Genomic DNA, 18,293 nt, shown 5'->3' on the forward strand with positions numbered 1-18,293 from the left:
CTTCGGGTTCATGCCATTCTCCTGCCTCAGCCTCCCGAGTGGCTGGGACTACAGACGTCCGCCACCACGCCCGGCTAATTTTTTTTTTTTGTATTTTTTAAGTAGAGATGGGGTTTCACCGTGTTAGCCAGGATGGTCTCGTGATCCGCCCGCCTCGGCGTCCCGAAGTGCTGGGATTACATGTGTGAGCCACCGCGCCCGGCCTTAAAATTTTTTTTTGAGACGGAGTCTTGCTCTGTCGCCCAGGCTAGAGTGCAATGGTACGATCTCGGCTCTCTGGAGTCTCTGCCTCCCGGGTTCAAGCGATTCTCCTGCCTCAGCCTCCCAAGTAGCTGGGATTATAGGCGTAGGCCACCACACCCGGCTAATTTTTGTAGTTTTAGTAGAGACAGGGTTGGGCTGTCTGGTCTGGAACCATGTTTGACCATGTTGGGCTGGCTGGTCTGGAACTCCTGACCTCAAGTGATTCGTCCCCTTTGGCCTTCCAGAGTGCTGGGATTACAGGCATGAGCCACCGTGCTGGGCCCCCACAGGTGCTTGATGGTTGCACGGATTGTGTAGTATACCAATTCACAGCTACAAGGAGTTTATATCTTAAAAAGAGCACATATTAATGTCATTATTTGTTCAACAAACGTTTATGGGAACAAGGTTATGTGTTAGACACAGGAAAATAGAATTAAAGACATTCCCTTTTCCCAAGGAATTGGTCATTCGTTTTGGGCTTAAGTGTAAGTATGACTATAATGCAATATAAATGCTAAAAGAGAAGGAAAGACAGAAAAGAAGGTTTAAAAAAATTGTTTTTTGGTAGCTCAAATAAGTTGATGCTATACAGAGAGAAACTGCTTCACATTCCAGAATCATTCTTTGTGGGCTTTGTTTAGTTTTGTTTTTGAGATGGAGTCTTGCTCTATCACCCAGGCTGGAATGCAGTGCTGCAATCTTGGGTCACTGCAACCTCTGCCTCCTGGGTTCAAGTGATTCTCCTGCCTCAGCCTCCCTAGTCGCTGGGATTACAGGCACGCATCACCAGACCTGGCTAATTTTTATATTTTTTGTGGAGATAGGGTTTCGCCATGTTGGCCAGGCTGGTCTTGAAGTCCTGACCTCAGGTGATCCACCTGCCTTGGCCTCCCAAAGTGCTGGGATTACAGGCGTGAGCCACCATGCCTGGCCATTTGTGGCCTTAATGTTGTTTTTCTTAAGGTTTTTGTCCTTTGCTAATTTTTAAGGGATGCTCAATAAAATTTTTTAAAAAGTTATTTTTGATCTTAAATAGCAGTTTGAAACTGTAGATAGGCATCCACGTGTGTCAGTGCTTCACTAGTGGCTTTTGAATAGCCATCTGATGAACATGTAATTCAGTGTGTAATTTAAAGGTAGCATGATTTTAGCCAAAAAAAATTGGGCCAATTTTTTAAGTGCTTAGGAAGATAACATACAATGCAGACAGTAGAAGTGACCACATTGGTATATGTCTGAGATAGGAAGTGATGGAAAGGATTCGGGGAATGAGGAAAAGACAGGGAAGAAGAATGTAGTTTAAGGGGAAAATACCTATTTCTGTTTCTGCTTTCTTACCCTATTTCTTAATTCCATGAAGACTTTTTACTTCTAAGGGGAAGATGTGAGATGAGACTCTTTTCTTGGGCCAATACATGGAGAATTTCTATTCTCTCTTCACGTTTAATTTTTTTTAATTTTTTTTTTTTTGAGATAGAGTCTTGCTCTGTTGCCCAGGCTGGAGTTCAGTGGTACGATCTTGGCTCACTGCAACATTCACTTCTGGGTTCAAGCGATTCTCCTGCCGCTTTCTCAGCCTCCTGTGTATCTGGGATTACAGGATGCCCAGCTAATGTTTGTATTTTTAGTAGGGACGGGGTTTCGCCATGTTGGCCAGGCTGGTCTCAAGCTCCTGACCTCAAGTGATTCACCCGCCTTGGCCTCCCAAAGTGCTGGGATTACAGGCATGAGTTGCTGCTCCCGGCCTCCACCTTTAGTTTTTAAGAAACCATTTTCTGCTCTTCTGCCATTAAGGGGAAGTAACTGAGTAAAGAAAAGATGAAGGGGCCGGGCGCGGTGGCTCAAGCCTGTAATCCCAGCACTGAGCAGCCAGTGAATCTGGAGTCGAGATGAGACCATCTGGCTAATGCCGATGAAACCCGTCTCTACTATAAAAAATAAAAACAGCGGTGGTGGCGAAGCCTGCCAGTCCCAGCTACTCGGGAGGCTAAAGGCAGGAGAATGGTGAACCGGAGAGCAGAAACTTGCAGTGAGCCGAGATGGTGCCTGCACTCAGCCTGGGGCACAGAGTCTGTCTCAAAAAAAGAAAAGAGGAAGGATGGGGTAGCCTGGAAATATTTATTCTCTCCAGGGATGGTTCTGAGGTTTGGAGATAGGGCTTTAGATAGATCATAAATACATAATATTTATAACTCTCCTTTAAAATAATGTTTCTTTTAAATTAAAAGTATTGTAAATTATATTTTTTCCTTTAGATAAATGCTGTTACGGTTTTAAAAGACAGTTAATTAAGCGTTTAAATATTTTCATTTTTCTCAGGAAGAAGAAAAATTAATCCAGCAGGAACTGAGTAGTCTGAAAGCAACTGTTTCTGCTCCTGCTACAACACTGGTAGGTTTGCATAGTCAGTGCCAACACATTTGAATTTGAAATCTAGTCTACTATGGACTCAATAGTGGCATCTAACTGATGATTGGTTGCTAAAATTTGATTTATCGTAGTCAAAATGAATTATAGATGGTAGCAACTTAGATGTTAACTTTAGCCTTTTATTGTTGACTGGTTTGCACCAGAACAAGATTTGCCTATGTGAAGTCAGGGCTAATGTGATGATGATTACATAAATGTGGAGATACTCTTGGGACCCTAGTGCTGATCTGATGTTTTTAATGTTATGCATTTGGAAAAGGTTGGGATATCAACGTATTTTCAGACCTGAATTGATATATTGTAGGTATATTTAATTTTATTATGTAAGACCTAGTTGTTTTTAAACTTTGTTCTACATAATTTGATCTTTCAAACAATATTCAGCAACTATTTAATGAATGGTCATTCATTATTATGCAGGCCACTGTGGGGCTGTCCCAGCATAGCTAGATTAAAACCCAGTTTGATTTTTTTTCTTTCTTTTTTTTTTTTTGAGATGAAGTCTTGCTCTGTTGCCCAGGCTGGAGTGCAGTGGCGTGGCACGATCTCGGCTCACTGCAACCTCTGCCTCCTGGATTCAACCGATTCTCCTGCCTCAGGCTCCCGAGTAACTGGGACTACAGGTGCCCGCCACCATGCCTGGCTAATTTTTGTATTTTTAGTAGAGTTGGGGTTTTCACCATGTTGACCAGGCTGGTCTCAGACTCCTGACCTCAAGTGATCCACCTACCTCAGCCTCCCAAATCAAAGTATTAGGATTCCAGGCGTGAGCCACCGTGCCTAGCCTGATTTTTTTAAAATGAGATTTTGTTCCAAGCAACATTTGTTCAGCAAATATTTGGTGAGTGTCTTCAGTATACAAGCTACTGTGGGAATGTTTTCCCTCTCTGCCAGTAAAAATATCAGGGTGATCATTTTGCATAAGCACATGATCGCGAATTTGAAAAGCACTTGTAAAGTCTGAGAGAATGAATATGTTTTCTTTTGCGGTCATAATAATAGTTTGTGGCAAATAAAACTCAAAACATAATCTGATATATCTGTGTGTGTGTATATATGTATGTTTGTGTGTATACATGTATGTGTGTCTGTGTGGCTATGGATAAAATAATTATGCTTCATAGTACTAGATAGAATTGTTAAACATAAATCGTTTTTGTTGGATTTCCATTTTTTATGATTGGCATCAGTACATAGTTTTCCTTGTTCCAAGGCAGAAACCTGAAGTTGGGCAGAACTAAGTTAAATAGGTAGAAATTAGGAAGGCAGAGTTTGAAAGGAAGATTTTACAACACTATGACCATCCAACTCTGTGTATATCTTACAGAGTAGTCTGTCCCAGTGTTGTTCATGTAAAGGTTGGCTGTCAGAGAAATTGTAAAGAGAATTCCTGCATTGGGGAATGCACTTTCATCTCTAAAAATAAATGCATGAGATGTAATCTCACTTAGACAAAGTTGGTAATGACTTTTGAAAAACTCTGAGATAAAATGTTACAAATCTAGGGTTGAAACTTAATGGCTTAAATGAACACTTTCACTCCTAATTAATGTAGAAGTCTGAAGAGGGACTTCCATTATTTTTTGTTTATCTTTTGTTTGTTTTCTCAGTATTCTGTAGCCTTTTTTTGGGCGGGGGAACGGGGTGGGAGGATGGAGTCTTGCTCTGTTGCCCAGGCTGGAGTGCAATGGCGTGATTTTGGCTCACTGCAACCTCTGCCTCTCGGGTTCAAGCGATTCTCCTGCCTCAGCCTCCCAAGTAGCTGGGATTACAGGCGCGGGCCATCACGTCTGGCTAATTTTTGTATTTTTTTAGAGATGGGGTTTCACCATGTTGGCCAGGCTGGTCTCAAACCCCTGACCTCAGGTGATCTGCCCTCCTCAGCTTCCCAAAGTGCTGGGATTACAGGAGTGAGTCACTGCACCCTGCTAGTATTTTGTAGTCTTTTTTTTTTTTTTTTTTTTGAGACGGAGTCTCGCTGTGTCGACCAGGGTGGAGTGCAGTGGCCGGATCTCAGCTCACTGCAAGCTCTGCCTCCCGGGTTTTTACGCCATTCTCCTGCCTCAGCCTCCCGAGTAGCCGGGACTACAGGCGCCCACCACCTCGCCCGGCTAGTTTTTTGTATTTTTTTAGTAGAGACGGGGTTTCACCGTGTTAGCCAGGATGGTCTCGAACTCCTGACCTCGTGATCCGCCCGTCTCGGCCTCCCAAAGTGCTGGGATTACAGGCTTGAGCCACCGCGCCCGGCCTGTAGTCTTAATTAATGTATTAATGAGTTAACTTTTGCTGCTTTAAGCACAAGTGACCTGAGTTAAATCTCATTCCCTTAAGATTTTCCTATGGTTTCTCTTTAAACTCTTTATATTTATATTAAACATTATCATCATTGCTTTCAAATATTCAATTTTACTGTTTCCTAAGCATTTTGTGATTTAATAATCCTGTAATATGCTAACCCTAATTAATTTTGACATATTAAAATAGTCTATGTCGCCAGGTGTGGTGGCTCACACCTGTAATCCCAGCAATTTGTGGGGCCTAGGTGGGTGGATCATTTGAGGTCAGGAGTTTGAGACCAGCCTGGCCAACATGGTGAAACCCCATCTCTACTAAATATACAAAAATTAGCTGGGCGTGGTGGTATGCACCTGTGGTCCTGGCTACTCGAGAGGCTGAGGCATGAGAATCGCTTAAACCTGGTAGGTGGAGGCTGCGGTGAGCCAAGATCTTGCCACTGTACTCCAGCCTGGGCGACAGAGTGAGACTCTGTTTCAAAAAAAAAAAAGTCTATGAGCTTTTTGTTATTTTGAAACACATTTTATTTATATATTTTATTTCTGATTAAAATTTTCCATAAATATTGATAATGCAAATATCTTAGTGATAAAACAAATTTTTTAGCATCTCTTAAAAATTTTTGGCTTGCATTGAAGATATTAAAAGACCCCATTAGAAAACTAAATATTATTACAATAGCTATGCCATTAATGAAATCATGCCCCTCAGTTTATAATTGTGAGTTTTTAAAAAAGAGTGCCTATAAAGCAAACTATTCTGTATTGTACTTAGCACAATAATTCTGAGGAAAATCTAGGTGCAATTTGGTTTTCCAATGTGAAAAATATTTTTGTTACAGAAATTATTACCAACTTGTGGGAATTTTATGGATATTTTCGTTTGACAAAGTCTACTAAAATTATGTGCTGTATTTTAGAAGCCAAGTAAGATGACCATGATGAAATCTTGTGTGATGACCCCATGTATCACATTATAACCAAATTTTTCACTAGGGGCACATAGAAATAGCTACAGTTGATTTATTTTATAGTAGTGCCACTAACAAAATAGTGAGATAATTTTACTAAAAGTAATACTATTAGTAAGATTGGGAGCAATTTTTATTTATAAAGTCTGATATTGGGTGATTAGTTTGTAATATATATGTTATTTCTTCAGTGCCAGGATTAAAGGATTCTCCTGTTAAATTATGAGAACATAGTAAAACAATCTAAATATTCTATTTATTTATACGGCTATTTTGCTTTTCAGAAAATGATGAAGGAATGTATGGTGAGACTTATATATTGTGAAATGCTTGGATATGATGCTTCCTTTGGCTATATTCATGCAATCAAGTTAGCCCAACAAGGAAACCTCTTAGAAAAAAGAGTAGGTATGTATGTGTTTAAGACTTTCATGCTTTCATGTTGTCCTTGAAGTTCCAACTATTATGCAAAATGAATGATGGCAGGTATATAGTATGTTTTTAGAATACTGTATTATAATTTCTAAAACTTTAAAAGATCACACTTCAGAAACTCAAAGCCATTTATAGGAAATCAGTTTTCCTGATTCGTAGCATTTTGGAGTTAAAGAGAAGACTAAAAGTTACTTGGTCTTGTGATGGCAGTTAGATGACTATATATGTCAGAACTCATTGAACCATACATTTAAATATTTTTTGTATATAAATTATATGTCTATAAAGCTGACTTTTTTTGTATATAAATTATATGTCTATAAAGAGCTGATTTTTTTTTTTTTGAGACAGATTCTCTCTGTATTGCCCAGGCTAGAGTGTACTGGCGGGATCTCTGCTCACTGCAACCTCTGTCTCCAGGTTCAAGTGATCCTCCTACCTCAGCCCCCTGAGTAGCTGGGACTAAGCTGTGTGCCACCATGCCTGGCTAATTTTTGTGTTTTGTTTTTGTGGAGATGGGGTTTCACCATGTTGCCTAGGCTGGTCTTGAACTCCTGGGCTCAAGTGATCCGCCTGCCTTGGCCTCCCAAAGTGCTGGGATTATAGGTGTGAGCCTCTGCGCCTGGGCAATAGAGCTGATATTAAGAAGTCTGTTTAATCTTATTAGTTTAATGATCAGAAATGATTCTTTATAGAATAAAACTGAAATTTACTAAAGTAATTTTAAATGTCTTGTTCTTAGATTCTCAAATGTTAGCTATGAGGATTGGCAGTGTCGTTTAAAAAAATTTCTATAGTTAACCTTTAGGGCTATTAGGAAAAATTCTTTTAAGCAATTAAATACTCTGTTCATAAATGTTCAGCTTTATATCAGAATCTCAAGAAGGAAGCATTTTAGAATAGTAAAGGGTAGAACATGTTCTTTATTCAGAGAAGTTGATAATGTCATGTCATTAGGGACTAGCATTATTCATAAATTATATTGCTCTGTGCTATCAGATGATGGGGTGGAGGTGACAGATGTCTTGGTAAACTTTCTGAGACTGAATGCACACAATATTCCACTTGTGGAACCCCACTCCGCCCAAAACACTCTTCAAATTTTATTTCTCCTGTGATCACTCAAGCGGCTCCTACCATCTGTTACCTTTCTTGTTATCTTTTCATATATTAATGTCTTAGCTCCTGAACTAATTTTAAGATCCCTAAAGGCAGGTATTTTTTTTTGAGCTATTAAATTAGTTTTTATTAGTAATTTGCTTTTCTTAAAACTTTAATTTTTTTTTAAACATTATACAAATATGGAATGTAAGCTCTTCCAGTCATACTCACTATTTTCAGTTTTCATCCCAACTGAAAGATCAGGAGATCGAGACCATCCTGGCTAACATGGTGAAACCCCGTCACTACTAAAAATACAGAAAATTAGCCAGGTGTGGTGGCAGGCACCTGTAGTCCCAGCTACTCAGGAGGCTGAGGCAGGAGAATGGCGTGAACCCGGAAGGCGGAGCTTGCAGTGAGCCAAGATCGCGCCACTGCACTCCAGCCTGGGCGACAGAGCCAGACTCCGTCTTAAAAAAAAAAAAAAAAAGAATTAAGGTTTCATTGGGATGGTCTTTGGATTAGTTTGTTGGCCTTGGTATTGGTGACTTGGGAATGGGTGATACCTTAGCTGAACAGATGATTTATCAGCAATCTGATAAGACAATCTCCACTTTAAATGCTTCCTGGGGGCCTGAGTGTGGTGGCTCACTCCTGTAATCCTAGCACTTTGGGAGGCAAAGGTGGGAGGAATCACTTGAGTCTGGGAGTTTGAGACCAGCCTGGGTAACATAGTGAGACCCTGTTTCTACTTAAAAAAAAAAAAAAAGCTCGGTGTGATGGTGCACGCCTATGGTCCCAGCTACTTAGGAGGCTGAGGTGAAGGATTGCTTGAGTTTGGAAGGTAGAGGCCGCAGTGAGTTTTGATCATGCCACTGCCTTCCAACCTGAGTGAGACTCCGTCTCAGAAAACAAAACAAAACAAATGCTTTCTGGGATTTTCCTAATCGCTTTCTTGGCCTGGGTCAGATTTGTTTCAACTCTTGTGATTGTGGGAGTAATAGCTCTGCTTCTCTGACCTCTAGTGAAGGTGTTGGAATTGGTCATGCTACTACCTCTTGATTGTGAGAATAGGAAGTTTCTGTTTTCTCCTGTTCTGTAGTGGACACAGACAGCATGGATGCTGGGTAATGACGGGTATAATTAACATTAGAATCCCTGATGAAAGAGCTGAAAGAATTGAGAAGAATGAAAAACAACGAGCATGGAGTCAGGGAATCAGGTCTCAAGATAGACTATGTGGAGAGGCAGTAAAATACGGGGGTTTAAGATATGGACTGACTTCAACTGTCTGCGTTTGAGTCCTGGCTCCACCATGTGATAGGTGTGGACCTTAGGAAATTGCCCTTTTTTGGATCTCTTTTTTTTTTTTTTTTTTGAGATGGAGTCTTGCTCTGTCACCCAGGCTGGAGTACAGTGGCGCTATCTTGGCTCACTGCAAGCTTCACCTCCCGGGTTCATGTCATTCTCCTGTCTCAGTCTCCCGAGTAGCTGGGTCTACAGGCGCCCGCCACCATGCCTGGCTAATTTTTTGTATTTTTAGTAGAGATGGAGTTTCACCATGTTAGCCAGGATGGTCTTGATCTCCTGACCTCGTGGTTTGCCTGCCTTGGCCTCTCAAAGTGCTGGGATTATAGGTGTCAGCCACCATGCCCAGCTTGAGTCTCATTATTATATACGGATAAAAATGCCTATATATGCCTATATATAGCCTATGAGATTAATTGGGTGGTTGTGAGGATTAAATAAGTAATGCTTATAAAGTGCTTGACCCATAGTGACTGTCTCATTAAAGTGTTAGTTATTATCATTGTGAAGCCTGACTGAGAAAATTCCTTGGAGAATCTAGATTCTATGTACATGACATTTGTCATGGTGTTAATACATTTCCTCAATCTTAAAATGTACTTTAAAAATGTTTTAATATTATTGCAATAAAAATGCTTATTTAAGCCAATGAGTACATTTAATGTGGCAGACAGCGTTTCTTTCCTGAATAATTGTTATTCCTTCAATTGAGAAAATAAGGTATTGTGTGTGGCTTAATATATTTAGTATATTATTTACATCATGCAGGTTGACATTAGGACATTAGGTGGCTAGCTCACTCAATACAAAGAGCTAGTAACTCAGTATTAACTGTAGTGATTAGGGTTTTTTTTGTTTTTTTTTGTTTTTTTTTTTTTACTGTAGTGATTAGTTTTTGAATGATATGTTTGGCTATAAAATAGCATTTCTAAAATAGAGAATGCTTTGATTGATAATGTAAAGATTTGCACAAAAAATAGAAGGCATGTCTTCTCGGTGCCATTTATAAGATTTTAAGTTGATACACATAGTGTCTATTCCATTTCTGGAATATCCTATGAAATACATAATTCTGGAAGATTTCAGGATGAAGAATACCTGAAATCTTCCTTACTGAAGGTTTTTAACCTTGTATTTTGCAATTTGTTTTTATATTTACTTGTTACTGGTATCTTTGATACTTACAGGACTGCTTTAATTTCTTGTGAAAAGTCTATTTTTGGTAGGTAGTAATGAGACTTTTCCCTCAATTTTTATAGGTTATTTGGCTGTTTCCTTATTTCTACATGAAAGTCATGAATTATTGCTTCTCCTTGTGAATACAGTTGTAAAGGTATTGTATGTTGGTTAATATGAAGTCATAATTCTTGTCAGCACCTGACATTTCTCCTCGATCATATTCAATTAGATGATATTAGAAGAAAGTGGGCTTGCAGAATGGGCTTAGAAGAATCTTTTAGATCAGTTTCTGTGTCTATAAAATGGAGTTAAATAATAGAACTTACGGAGTTGTGAGGATTAAATGAAATACACGTGAAGTAGTAGCTGCTGCTCTTCTTGTTATAATTTCATTGTAAAACACAGAGTTAGAACTAAAGTCCAGGTCTCTAAGCTGTTAGTTTAGGTATATTTTCCATGCTGTTATCTTTTTTTCTAGGATCTGTTCTAAAGGGATATAAATATAAACTGAATAATTGAAGTCTTTTTTTTTTTTTTTTTTTTTTTTTTTTTTTTTGAGACGGAGTCTGGCTCTGTCGCCCAGGCTGGAGTGCAGTGGCCGGATCTCAGCTCACTGCAAGCCTCCGCCTCGGGTTCACGCCCATTCTCCGCCGCCTCAGCCTCGGGGTAGCTGGGACTACAGAGCCCGCCCGCATTAAGCCAGCTGGTTGCTGTATTTTTAGTAGAGATGGGGTTTCACTGTGTTAGCCAGGATGGTCTCAATCTCCTGACCTAAATTGATCCATGTCTTGGCCTCCCAAAGTGCTGGGATTACAGGCTTGAGCCACCGCGCCCGGCCTAATTGAAGTCTTTAAAGTTTAAAAAGTCATTTAAAAAAAGAATAGAATATAATCAACTGAAATGTAGAGATAATAAAAACAATCCACACTCACAATATTTTCTGTTTAACTTCCAAATCAGAATGATAATGAGATGTAATTGAGTTGTTGAGCTTTTTATCTTGTGTCAATATTTTGATACGTGAGAGAGAGAGAGAACAGTATTTTCTGAACTTTAAGTCATATACTATATTAAGGTTACTAGTAGCTTAAATTTTTTCCGAACTTAAAAAACATATTTTTTTGGCCGGGCGCGGTGGCTCAAGCCTGTAATCCCAGCACTTTGGGAGGCCGAGACGGGTGGATCACGAGGTCAGGAGATCGAGACCATCCTGGTGAACATGGTGAAACCCCGTCTCTACTAAAAAATACAAAAAACTAGCCGGGCGAGGTGGCGGCGCCTGTAGTCCCAGCTACTCCGGAGGCTGAGGCAGGAGAATGGCGTGAACCCGGGAGGCGGAGCTTGCAGTGAGCTGAGATCCGGCCACTGCAACTCCAGCCCGGGAGACAGAGCGAGACTCCGTCTCAAAAAAAAACAAAACAAAACAAACAAACAAACAAACAAAACATATTTTTAGGTTCTATTAGAATGGTTTATAAACCATATGGATAGATAAGTACATATGAATGTGTGCATTTTATTGTGAATATTCCAAAATCACTTCCTTTTAAACTTACATTCATATTATTGTTGATTAATAAGAAAAACTCATAAAATTGTTTTATTATTGGTTTAGAAAAGTTTTAAAGGCTGTAATAAAGGAGACTACTTTGGCTAGATTCAGAACAGAGATACAGTTTCCTCTTGTATCAGTTGCTCTTTGGCTTTATTTATCTACTGACTCTATTAAGGCAAATGAAACAAATAGGAGCATTCCAATAAAATATGCCATAAATTTGGATGTACAAATTAATTATAAATAGCACAAAATTACTAAGTATATAGGACCATTACAGTGTTGAATTTGCCATTCCTAGTTTCAGTATTTACACTGAATGTTTTCTTTCCTTAATGTTGTACCAGGATCTGCAGAGCACTAACCTAGTAGAAGTGTGTATGGCACTGACTGTTGTTAGCCAGATTTTCCCCCGAGAAATGATTCCAGCTGTTCTTCCATTAATAGAAGATAAACTTCAACATTCTAAGTAAGTAAATTCTTTGGGAATAGGTGTCTATGCCATATATTTCAGAACAGAAGTTTATGCTAGAAAATTTATTATAACTTCACTGCTACCAGGATAGAGATTATTCTTTGACTGCTAGGAATAATGCAAAAATCTTAAGTAGGATCATCTTTATTTTTATGTGGGTTTAGGGAAATGTTAGACAGCTTTCTAAAGTTAAACTAAGAGACAGTGAGGCCTAGTGTCCAGGAATCCTTGGCTTTCCTCCCAGTTCTACCACTAATGAGCAGTGGTCTTGTTTTTCCTTGGCTATATGGGGTTGGTTGAAGCTCCTTAGTTCTCCCAAAGTTGTTTTGGGGATAAAGTAAAATAATGAAAGATATATGGAAATTGTGCAAGTGTAGTGAATGCAAAGCTTCAGTGTAGTGGGAAGATGCTTTTTGTTTTTTTTTTTTTGAGACAGTCTCACTCCGTTGCCTAGGCTGGAGTGCAATGGCACGATCTCGGCTCACTGCAACCTCTGCCTCCCGGGTTCAAGCAATTCTCCTGCCTCAGCCTCCCAAGTAGCTGGGATTACAGGCGCCTGACACCACACCCGGCTAATTTTTTTTTTTTAAATAGAGGCTGGATTTTGCCATGTTGGCCAGGCTGGTCTTGAACTCCTGACCTCAGGTAATCCACCTGCCTCGGCCTCCCAAAGTGCTGGGATTACAGGTGTTAGCCACCACACCCGGCCCAGGAAGATGCTTTTTATATCAAAACCACAGCATTTTAATCCTGTTTTACAGCAGAATGTATACAAACTTAATTTACTTTGTAGTATTTTCCTAATCTTCTCTTGTAAGTTTCCTTAACAGTCTCCTTATCAGTTTGAACTTACTTGTTCACTGTATTTGAATTATTAATATTTTGTTTTTGACCAAGCTCCTTTATGTAATAATTTTAATTAATGAATGAATGAATTAATTTTTTTGATATGGAGTCTCATCTGTTGCCCAGGCTGCAGTGCAGTAGAGGGATCTTGGCTCACTGCAACCTCCACCTCCCAGGTTCAAGCAGTTCTCTGCCTCAGCCTCCCAAGTAGCTGGAATTACAGGAACACGCCACCATGCCCAGCTAATTTTTTGTATTTTTAGTGGAGACAGGGTTTCACCATCTTGGCCAGGCTGGTCTTGAACTCCTGACCTTGTGATCCACCCGCCTTGACCTCCCAAAGTGCTGAGATTACAGGTGTGAGTCACTGTGCCTGGCTCATAATTTTTAAAGTTGGAAAAGGTTTGCAATCATTGTGATTATGGTATGTCAGTTATATATTCTTGATAAAGATTTTTTTGTTACTCATACAACATTTATTTTATATACTTTAAATCAGTATTTTTAATGTTCTAAGATTGCAAAATGTTGTCTTATAGCTTGTATTCTTTTTTTTTTTTTTGAGATGGAGTCTTGCTTGTTGCCCAGGCTGGAGTGCAGTGGCGTGATCTTGGCTCACTGCAACCTCCGCCTCCTGGGTTCAAGCGATTCTTCTGCCTCAGCCTCCTGAGTAGTTGGAACTACAGGTGCCCACCCCTATGCCTGGCTAATTTTTGTAGTTTTAGTAGAGACAGGGTTTCACCATATTGGCCAAGCTGGTCTCGAACTCCTGACCTCGTGATCCACCTGCCTTGGCCTCCCAAAGTGCTGGGATTACAGGCGTGAGCCACCACGCCCGGCCAGCTTGTATTCTTTAAGAAATATTGGATCATGAATCTTCCAGCCAAAATGATAGCTTTTACCAAGAATTACAGAATAACTTCATAGGTCTTTCAGACTTTTTATATATTGTATGTCATATCTGTGTTTAGAACAGAGGATGATTATGGACAATTAATTATTGGAAATATTCACTTTTTAAAGATTTATAAGGTGATCTGATTATACCAGCAGCATATTTTTGCTTAACTTTTTCTCACCACTACTTTTGTGGTAACCCTACTTACTGACCAGTTGTATGAAATCTTTCTGAGAATTGAAAGGGCCCTTTTCAATTTTTTCTTTATTGCTTTGCATTTAGTCTAATTTCAAGTCCTGGCTAGAGGGCTAGAGTTTAGACTTTGTGAAACTCTGCTTCTGCAGTTACGGCCGTACTCAGCCCCATGCTCTGGAGAAAAGAGATGAAGAATATGGGGCAGAGCTATAGGTAAACCAGTAGATGTCACAAAGAATATGTGAAACAAGGCTTGAATTCAACTTTTGAATCCCTGGCCGTATTTCATCATACCAACCCCAGAGCCTGAATCTAGGTCTCTCGTCTTATGTTAGTACCACCACTTGAGGCCAGGCCTATGAATTCCTGGGCCTATTCAGAGTTTTTTTTTTTTTTTTCCCTCACCTCATTTAGATATTCTCCCCTAGAATTAATATCAGTTATCATGCAATGGCAATACACTGCGATGTGGCTTGCATTCACCACAGTATTAATACTAACAGTGAATCTGTTGTTAATCTGCTTTTGTTTTTTTTTTTTTTTTTGTGAAAAGAGTTTTCCATTATGGCGTAGCTTGCCTAGGAAGATAAGAGTTGTTTATTAATGGAATTTGTATGACCACTTACTAAGAATCTTATAAAAGGTGTTCTTGAGTGGAACACAAAGGATTGCATTGAATAATCTCAGTCTTGATATTCTATGACAGAAATATCTGTTAGGAACCCTAAAAGTAAATACTTCACTTTTGTGATGTTTGCTGCTCTTCTGAGCACTGCCAGCATAGTCTGCAAAAAGAGATATGTAGATATAGACAGAGAGAATAACAAGGAAGAAGCTTCCTTGGAAACTACATCATGAACATAGGATGGCATTTCTTTATTTTTGTTTCTGTGTGCTAGACGTTATCTGCTACAGATGAAGTGCAAGACTAGTATATACTTTTCTTCTTTATTATCATGAGGTTTTGAAACAGATGAACTGGGCAAGGAGAGGAGTAACATCTTTTTATTCCATGTGTGTCCTGTATTCCTCCCCTCTGTCCTCCAAAGTATTTGGAGTCTGCTATCCAGTGATAGATATATTAAAAAAAAAGAAGCAAAGAAAGCTACTATTTTAGAGTAAGAATGTTAATGAGTTTTTTTTCTTTTCTTTCCTTTTTTTCTTTTTTCTTTTTTTTTTTGAGACAGAGTCTCACTCTGTCACCCAGGTTGGAGTGCAATGGCACAATCTTGGCTCACTGCAACTTCTGCCTCCCAGGCTCAAGTGATTCTTGTACCTCAGCCACCCAAGTAACTGGGACTATAGGTGTGCACCACCACATCTGGCTAATTTTTGTATTTTTAGTAGAGACAGGGTTTCGCCATGTTGGCCAGTCTGGTTTTGAACTCCTGGCCTCAAGTGATCCCCCTACCTCAGCCTCCCAAAGTGCTGGCATTACAGGCCAAAGATTTTTCATATTAATAAAAAGACTTTAATATTACTAGCTGAAATTACCTATTACTTAAACTTACTGTTGACTTTTTTTTCCAATTTTTAGAGATACGTCTTTTAAAAATGGAATTAGAGAATTAAGAACTTTGTTTTTCTTGTTTTTTTTAAATCTCAAAGCAATATATGCTTGTTACAAAAAAAATTCTCTAACTGTATAAATATATAACATGGGCAGTTAAAGTTTTGAGACTTTACTTCCTAGAGGTAACTAGTTTTTATAATTTGGTATATTAGAATAAATAAATTAATAACCAATGTATAATTATCTCTTTCTTTGTAAATTAAAGCAATGAGCCAGTATTTTGAAATCATCTGGCCCATAATCTTTCAAAGTAAATACTCGAAAATTCAGATTGTCTTGTTTAAATTTCATTTTTTGTCTTCAGGGAGATTATACGAAGAAAAGCTGTTCTGGCATTATACAAATTCCATCTCATTGCTCCTAATCAAGTACAACATATTCATATTAAGTTTCGGAAAGCACTTTGTGACAGAGATGTTGGGGTCATGGCTGCCTCCTTGCATATATATCTTAGAATGATTAAGGTAAGTTGGAAATTTTAGCAAGTACTGAGTGGTTACCATTAGAAAAATACAATTACGGGATTAAAAAGAAACAGATATTTTGGTAAAATGCTTAGTTAATGTTTTATAATTTTATTATTGACCTTTGATTTAGTAATTTTGCAAGTTGTTGAGAGCATGAGTTGTAGGCACATTACGGAATTTTTTTTTTTTTTTTAATGCCTAAAATTTTTTGATGTCACTAAACAGGTGTGGAAAAATGGTAGCAATGGAAGTTGTCTTAAGTTTTCAGATTTGTGTTTTTCAAGCAGTAATTCTCTTTTATATAGCTTCATGGGATGCATACCATTTTATAGAAATGAGGGGAACCAGTGGGGGTTGTGCAAGCTATAGATTGTAGTGTTGATGCCATATATTGATACTGTGTCATACGAGGAAAGAGGGTTGAATGTTATGGTAAAACAGATTTCTAAATGGCGATGATGGGTCTATACTAATTCATCCTTAGTGTATTGCCTGAAACCATTTGTGTTCAAATATACATACTTGTAACAGATTTCATGGCACCTACTATAACAAAATAGAATATGCTATTGAACTCATTTAAAGTTATATTGTTTCTTATGTGTTGTGTTCTCAAACAGTACAGTTTAAATAGATGTTCAATATTAAATTTTATTTTTTCCCTAACATTTACTAAAATTTGAAAGAGCTTTATTTCCCTTCCAAAAATTTTCCCTTGATACATAATACAAATTAGAATAAAGAATCTAATGTTCCTTTTAAGGAGTGTGGATCTAATTTCCCCAGTCCAAGAGATTACTCAGATAGATAATCAAGGCACACTCCTTCAGAAACAAATATTTTTAGGTACCGTGTGGCTAATTAATTTTTAATTGGCAGGCACACTGATTTTGGGGACTTTTTTTTTTTTTTGAGATGGAGTTTCGCTTTTGTTGCCCAGGCTGGAGTGCAATGGCACGATCTCAGCTTACCACAACCTCCACCTCCTGGGTTCAAGCGATTCTCCTGCCTCAGCCCCCTGAGTAGCTGGGATTACAGGCATGTGCCACCACGCCCGGCTAATTTTGTATTTTTGGGAGAGTCAGGGTTTCACCACGTTGGTCAGGCTGGTCTCGAACTCCCGACCTCAGGTGATCCGCTGGCCTCGGCCTCCTAGAGTGCTGGGATTCCAGGTGTGAGCCACTGTGTCCGGCTGATTTTGGGGACTTTTAATGTTTAAGTAGTCTTGGCTGTGCTCTTCTACCCAGAACAAAATTTTTTTTTTTTTTTTTGGATGGAGTTTTGCTCTTGTTGCCCAGGCTGGAGTGCAGTGGCATCATCTTGGCTTACCGCAACCTCCAGCTCCGGGGTTCAAGCAGTTCTCCTGCCTCAGCCTCCCGAGTAGCTGGGATTACAGGCATGTACCGCCACGCCTGGCTAATTTTGTACTTTTAGTAGAGAGGATTTCTCCATGTTGGTCAGGCTGGTTTCAAACTCCCAACCTCAGGTGATCCACCGACCTCGTCCTCCAGAAGTGCTGGGATTACAGGTGTGAGCCACTGTGCTTGGCCCCAGAATGAATTTAACTCATTTACATGTGAAGTCTTTTGGAAACAGAGTTCAGAGATTGCAAACAGGCCTTGATTTTCATCCAAAGCAGAGGTATTACTGTCCTTTTGCTGTATGCCAGTTCTTTTCACTTTTTGTTTTAATTGCTGGTATTGGCTGTTAAGGATTCTACCTAAGATGTAACTATAAGAATTTTGAAATGTGATTAAACTGTATGTGGGAAAAAGTAGGGAGTGGTGGAAGCTTTTCTGGGATGATTCAGCTTTGGGTTGGTTAGCCAGAGGAATTTTATCATGGAAGATATTGTACATATTAGGGCACAGTTTCATTAAATGTGAACATAAGCATGTATTAAGTTAGGTTCTATATGACATTTCAACCAGGTCTATTTCTGTTTAATAAGATGTTATTATTAACAGAAAGTTTTTTTTGGGGGGGATGTAGGAGAATTCGTCTGGATATAAAGACTTGACTGGGAGTTTTGTAACCATTTTGAAGCAAGTAGTTGGAGGAAAACTCCCAGTAGATTTCAATTACCACAGTGTCCCAGCACCATGGTTACAAATTCAGCTCTTGAGAATACTAGGACTTCTAGGAAAAGATGATCAAAGGTAAACTATTCCCAGTAAGTTTGCTTAATGACCCCATACCAGATGATAAGCTTAGACTTTAGTAACCTAGAGGTTTAATGATATACCAGATTCTTCCAATGTTTAATTGGCTTAGTAGTGATAAAATAGGCCATTGTAAGAACCACATAAATGCTTTCAGG

At 39.0% G+C, this 18,293-nt stretch overlaps 1 protein-coding gene across 1 annotated transcript in view; it reads left to right on the top strand.

The window, feature by feature from the left end:
* AP4E1 (adaptor related protein complex 4 subunit epsilon 1) overlaps positions 1 to 18,293 on the top strand; it is an 88,526-nt gene that overhangs the window by 1,076 nt on the left and 69,157 nt on the right. Inside the window, exons 2-7 of the mRNA XM_003900931.4 lie at positions 2,566 to 2,637; positions 6,226 to 6,349; positions 10,045 to 10,118; positions 11,867 to 11,988; positions 15,811 to 15,970; positions 17,966 to 18,132. Of these exons, the coding sequence (XP_003900980.2) occupies positions 2,566 to 2,637; positions 6,226 to 6,349; positions 10,045 to 10,118; positions 11,867 to 11,988; positions 15,811 to 15,970; positions 17,966 to 18,132 (719 nt within the window). The remainder of the gene's footprint in view (positions 1 to 2,565; positions 2,638 to 6,225; positions 6,350 to 10,044; positions 10,119 to 11,866; positions 11,989 to 15,810; positions 15,971 to 17,965; positions 18,133 to 18,293) is intronic.

This window comes from Papio anubis, unplaced genomic scaffold, assembly GCF_008728515.1.
Source record: "Papio anubis isolate 15944 unplaced genomic scaffold, Panubis1.0 scaffold106, whole genome shotgun sequence".
NCBI classification, from domain to species: domain Eukaryota; kingdom Metazoa; phylum Chordata; class Mammalia; order Primates; family Cercopithecidae; genus Papio; species Papio anubis.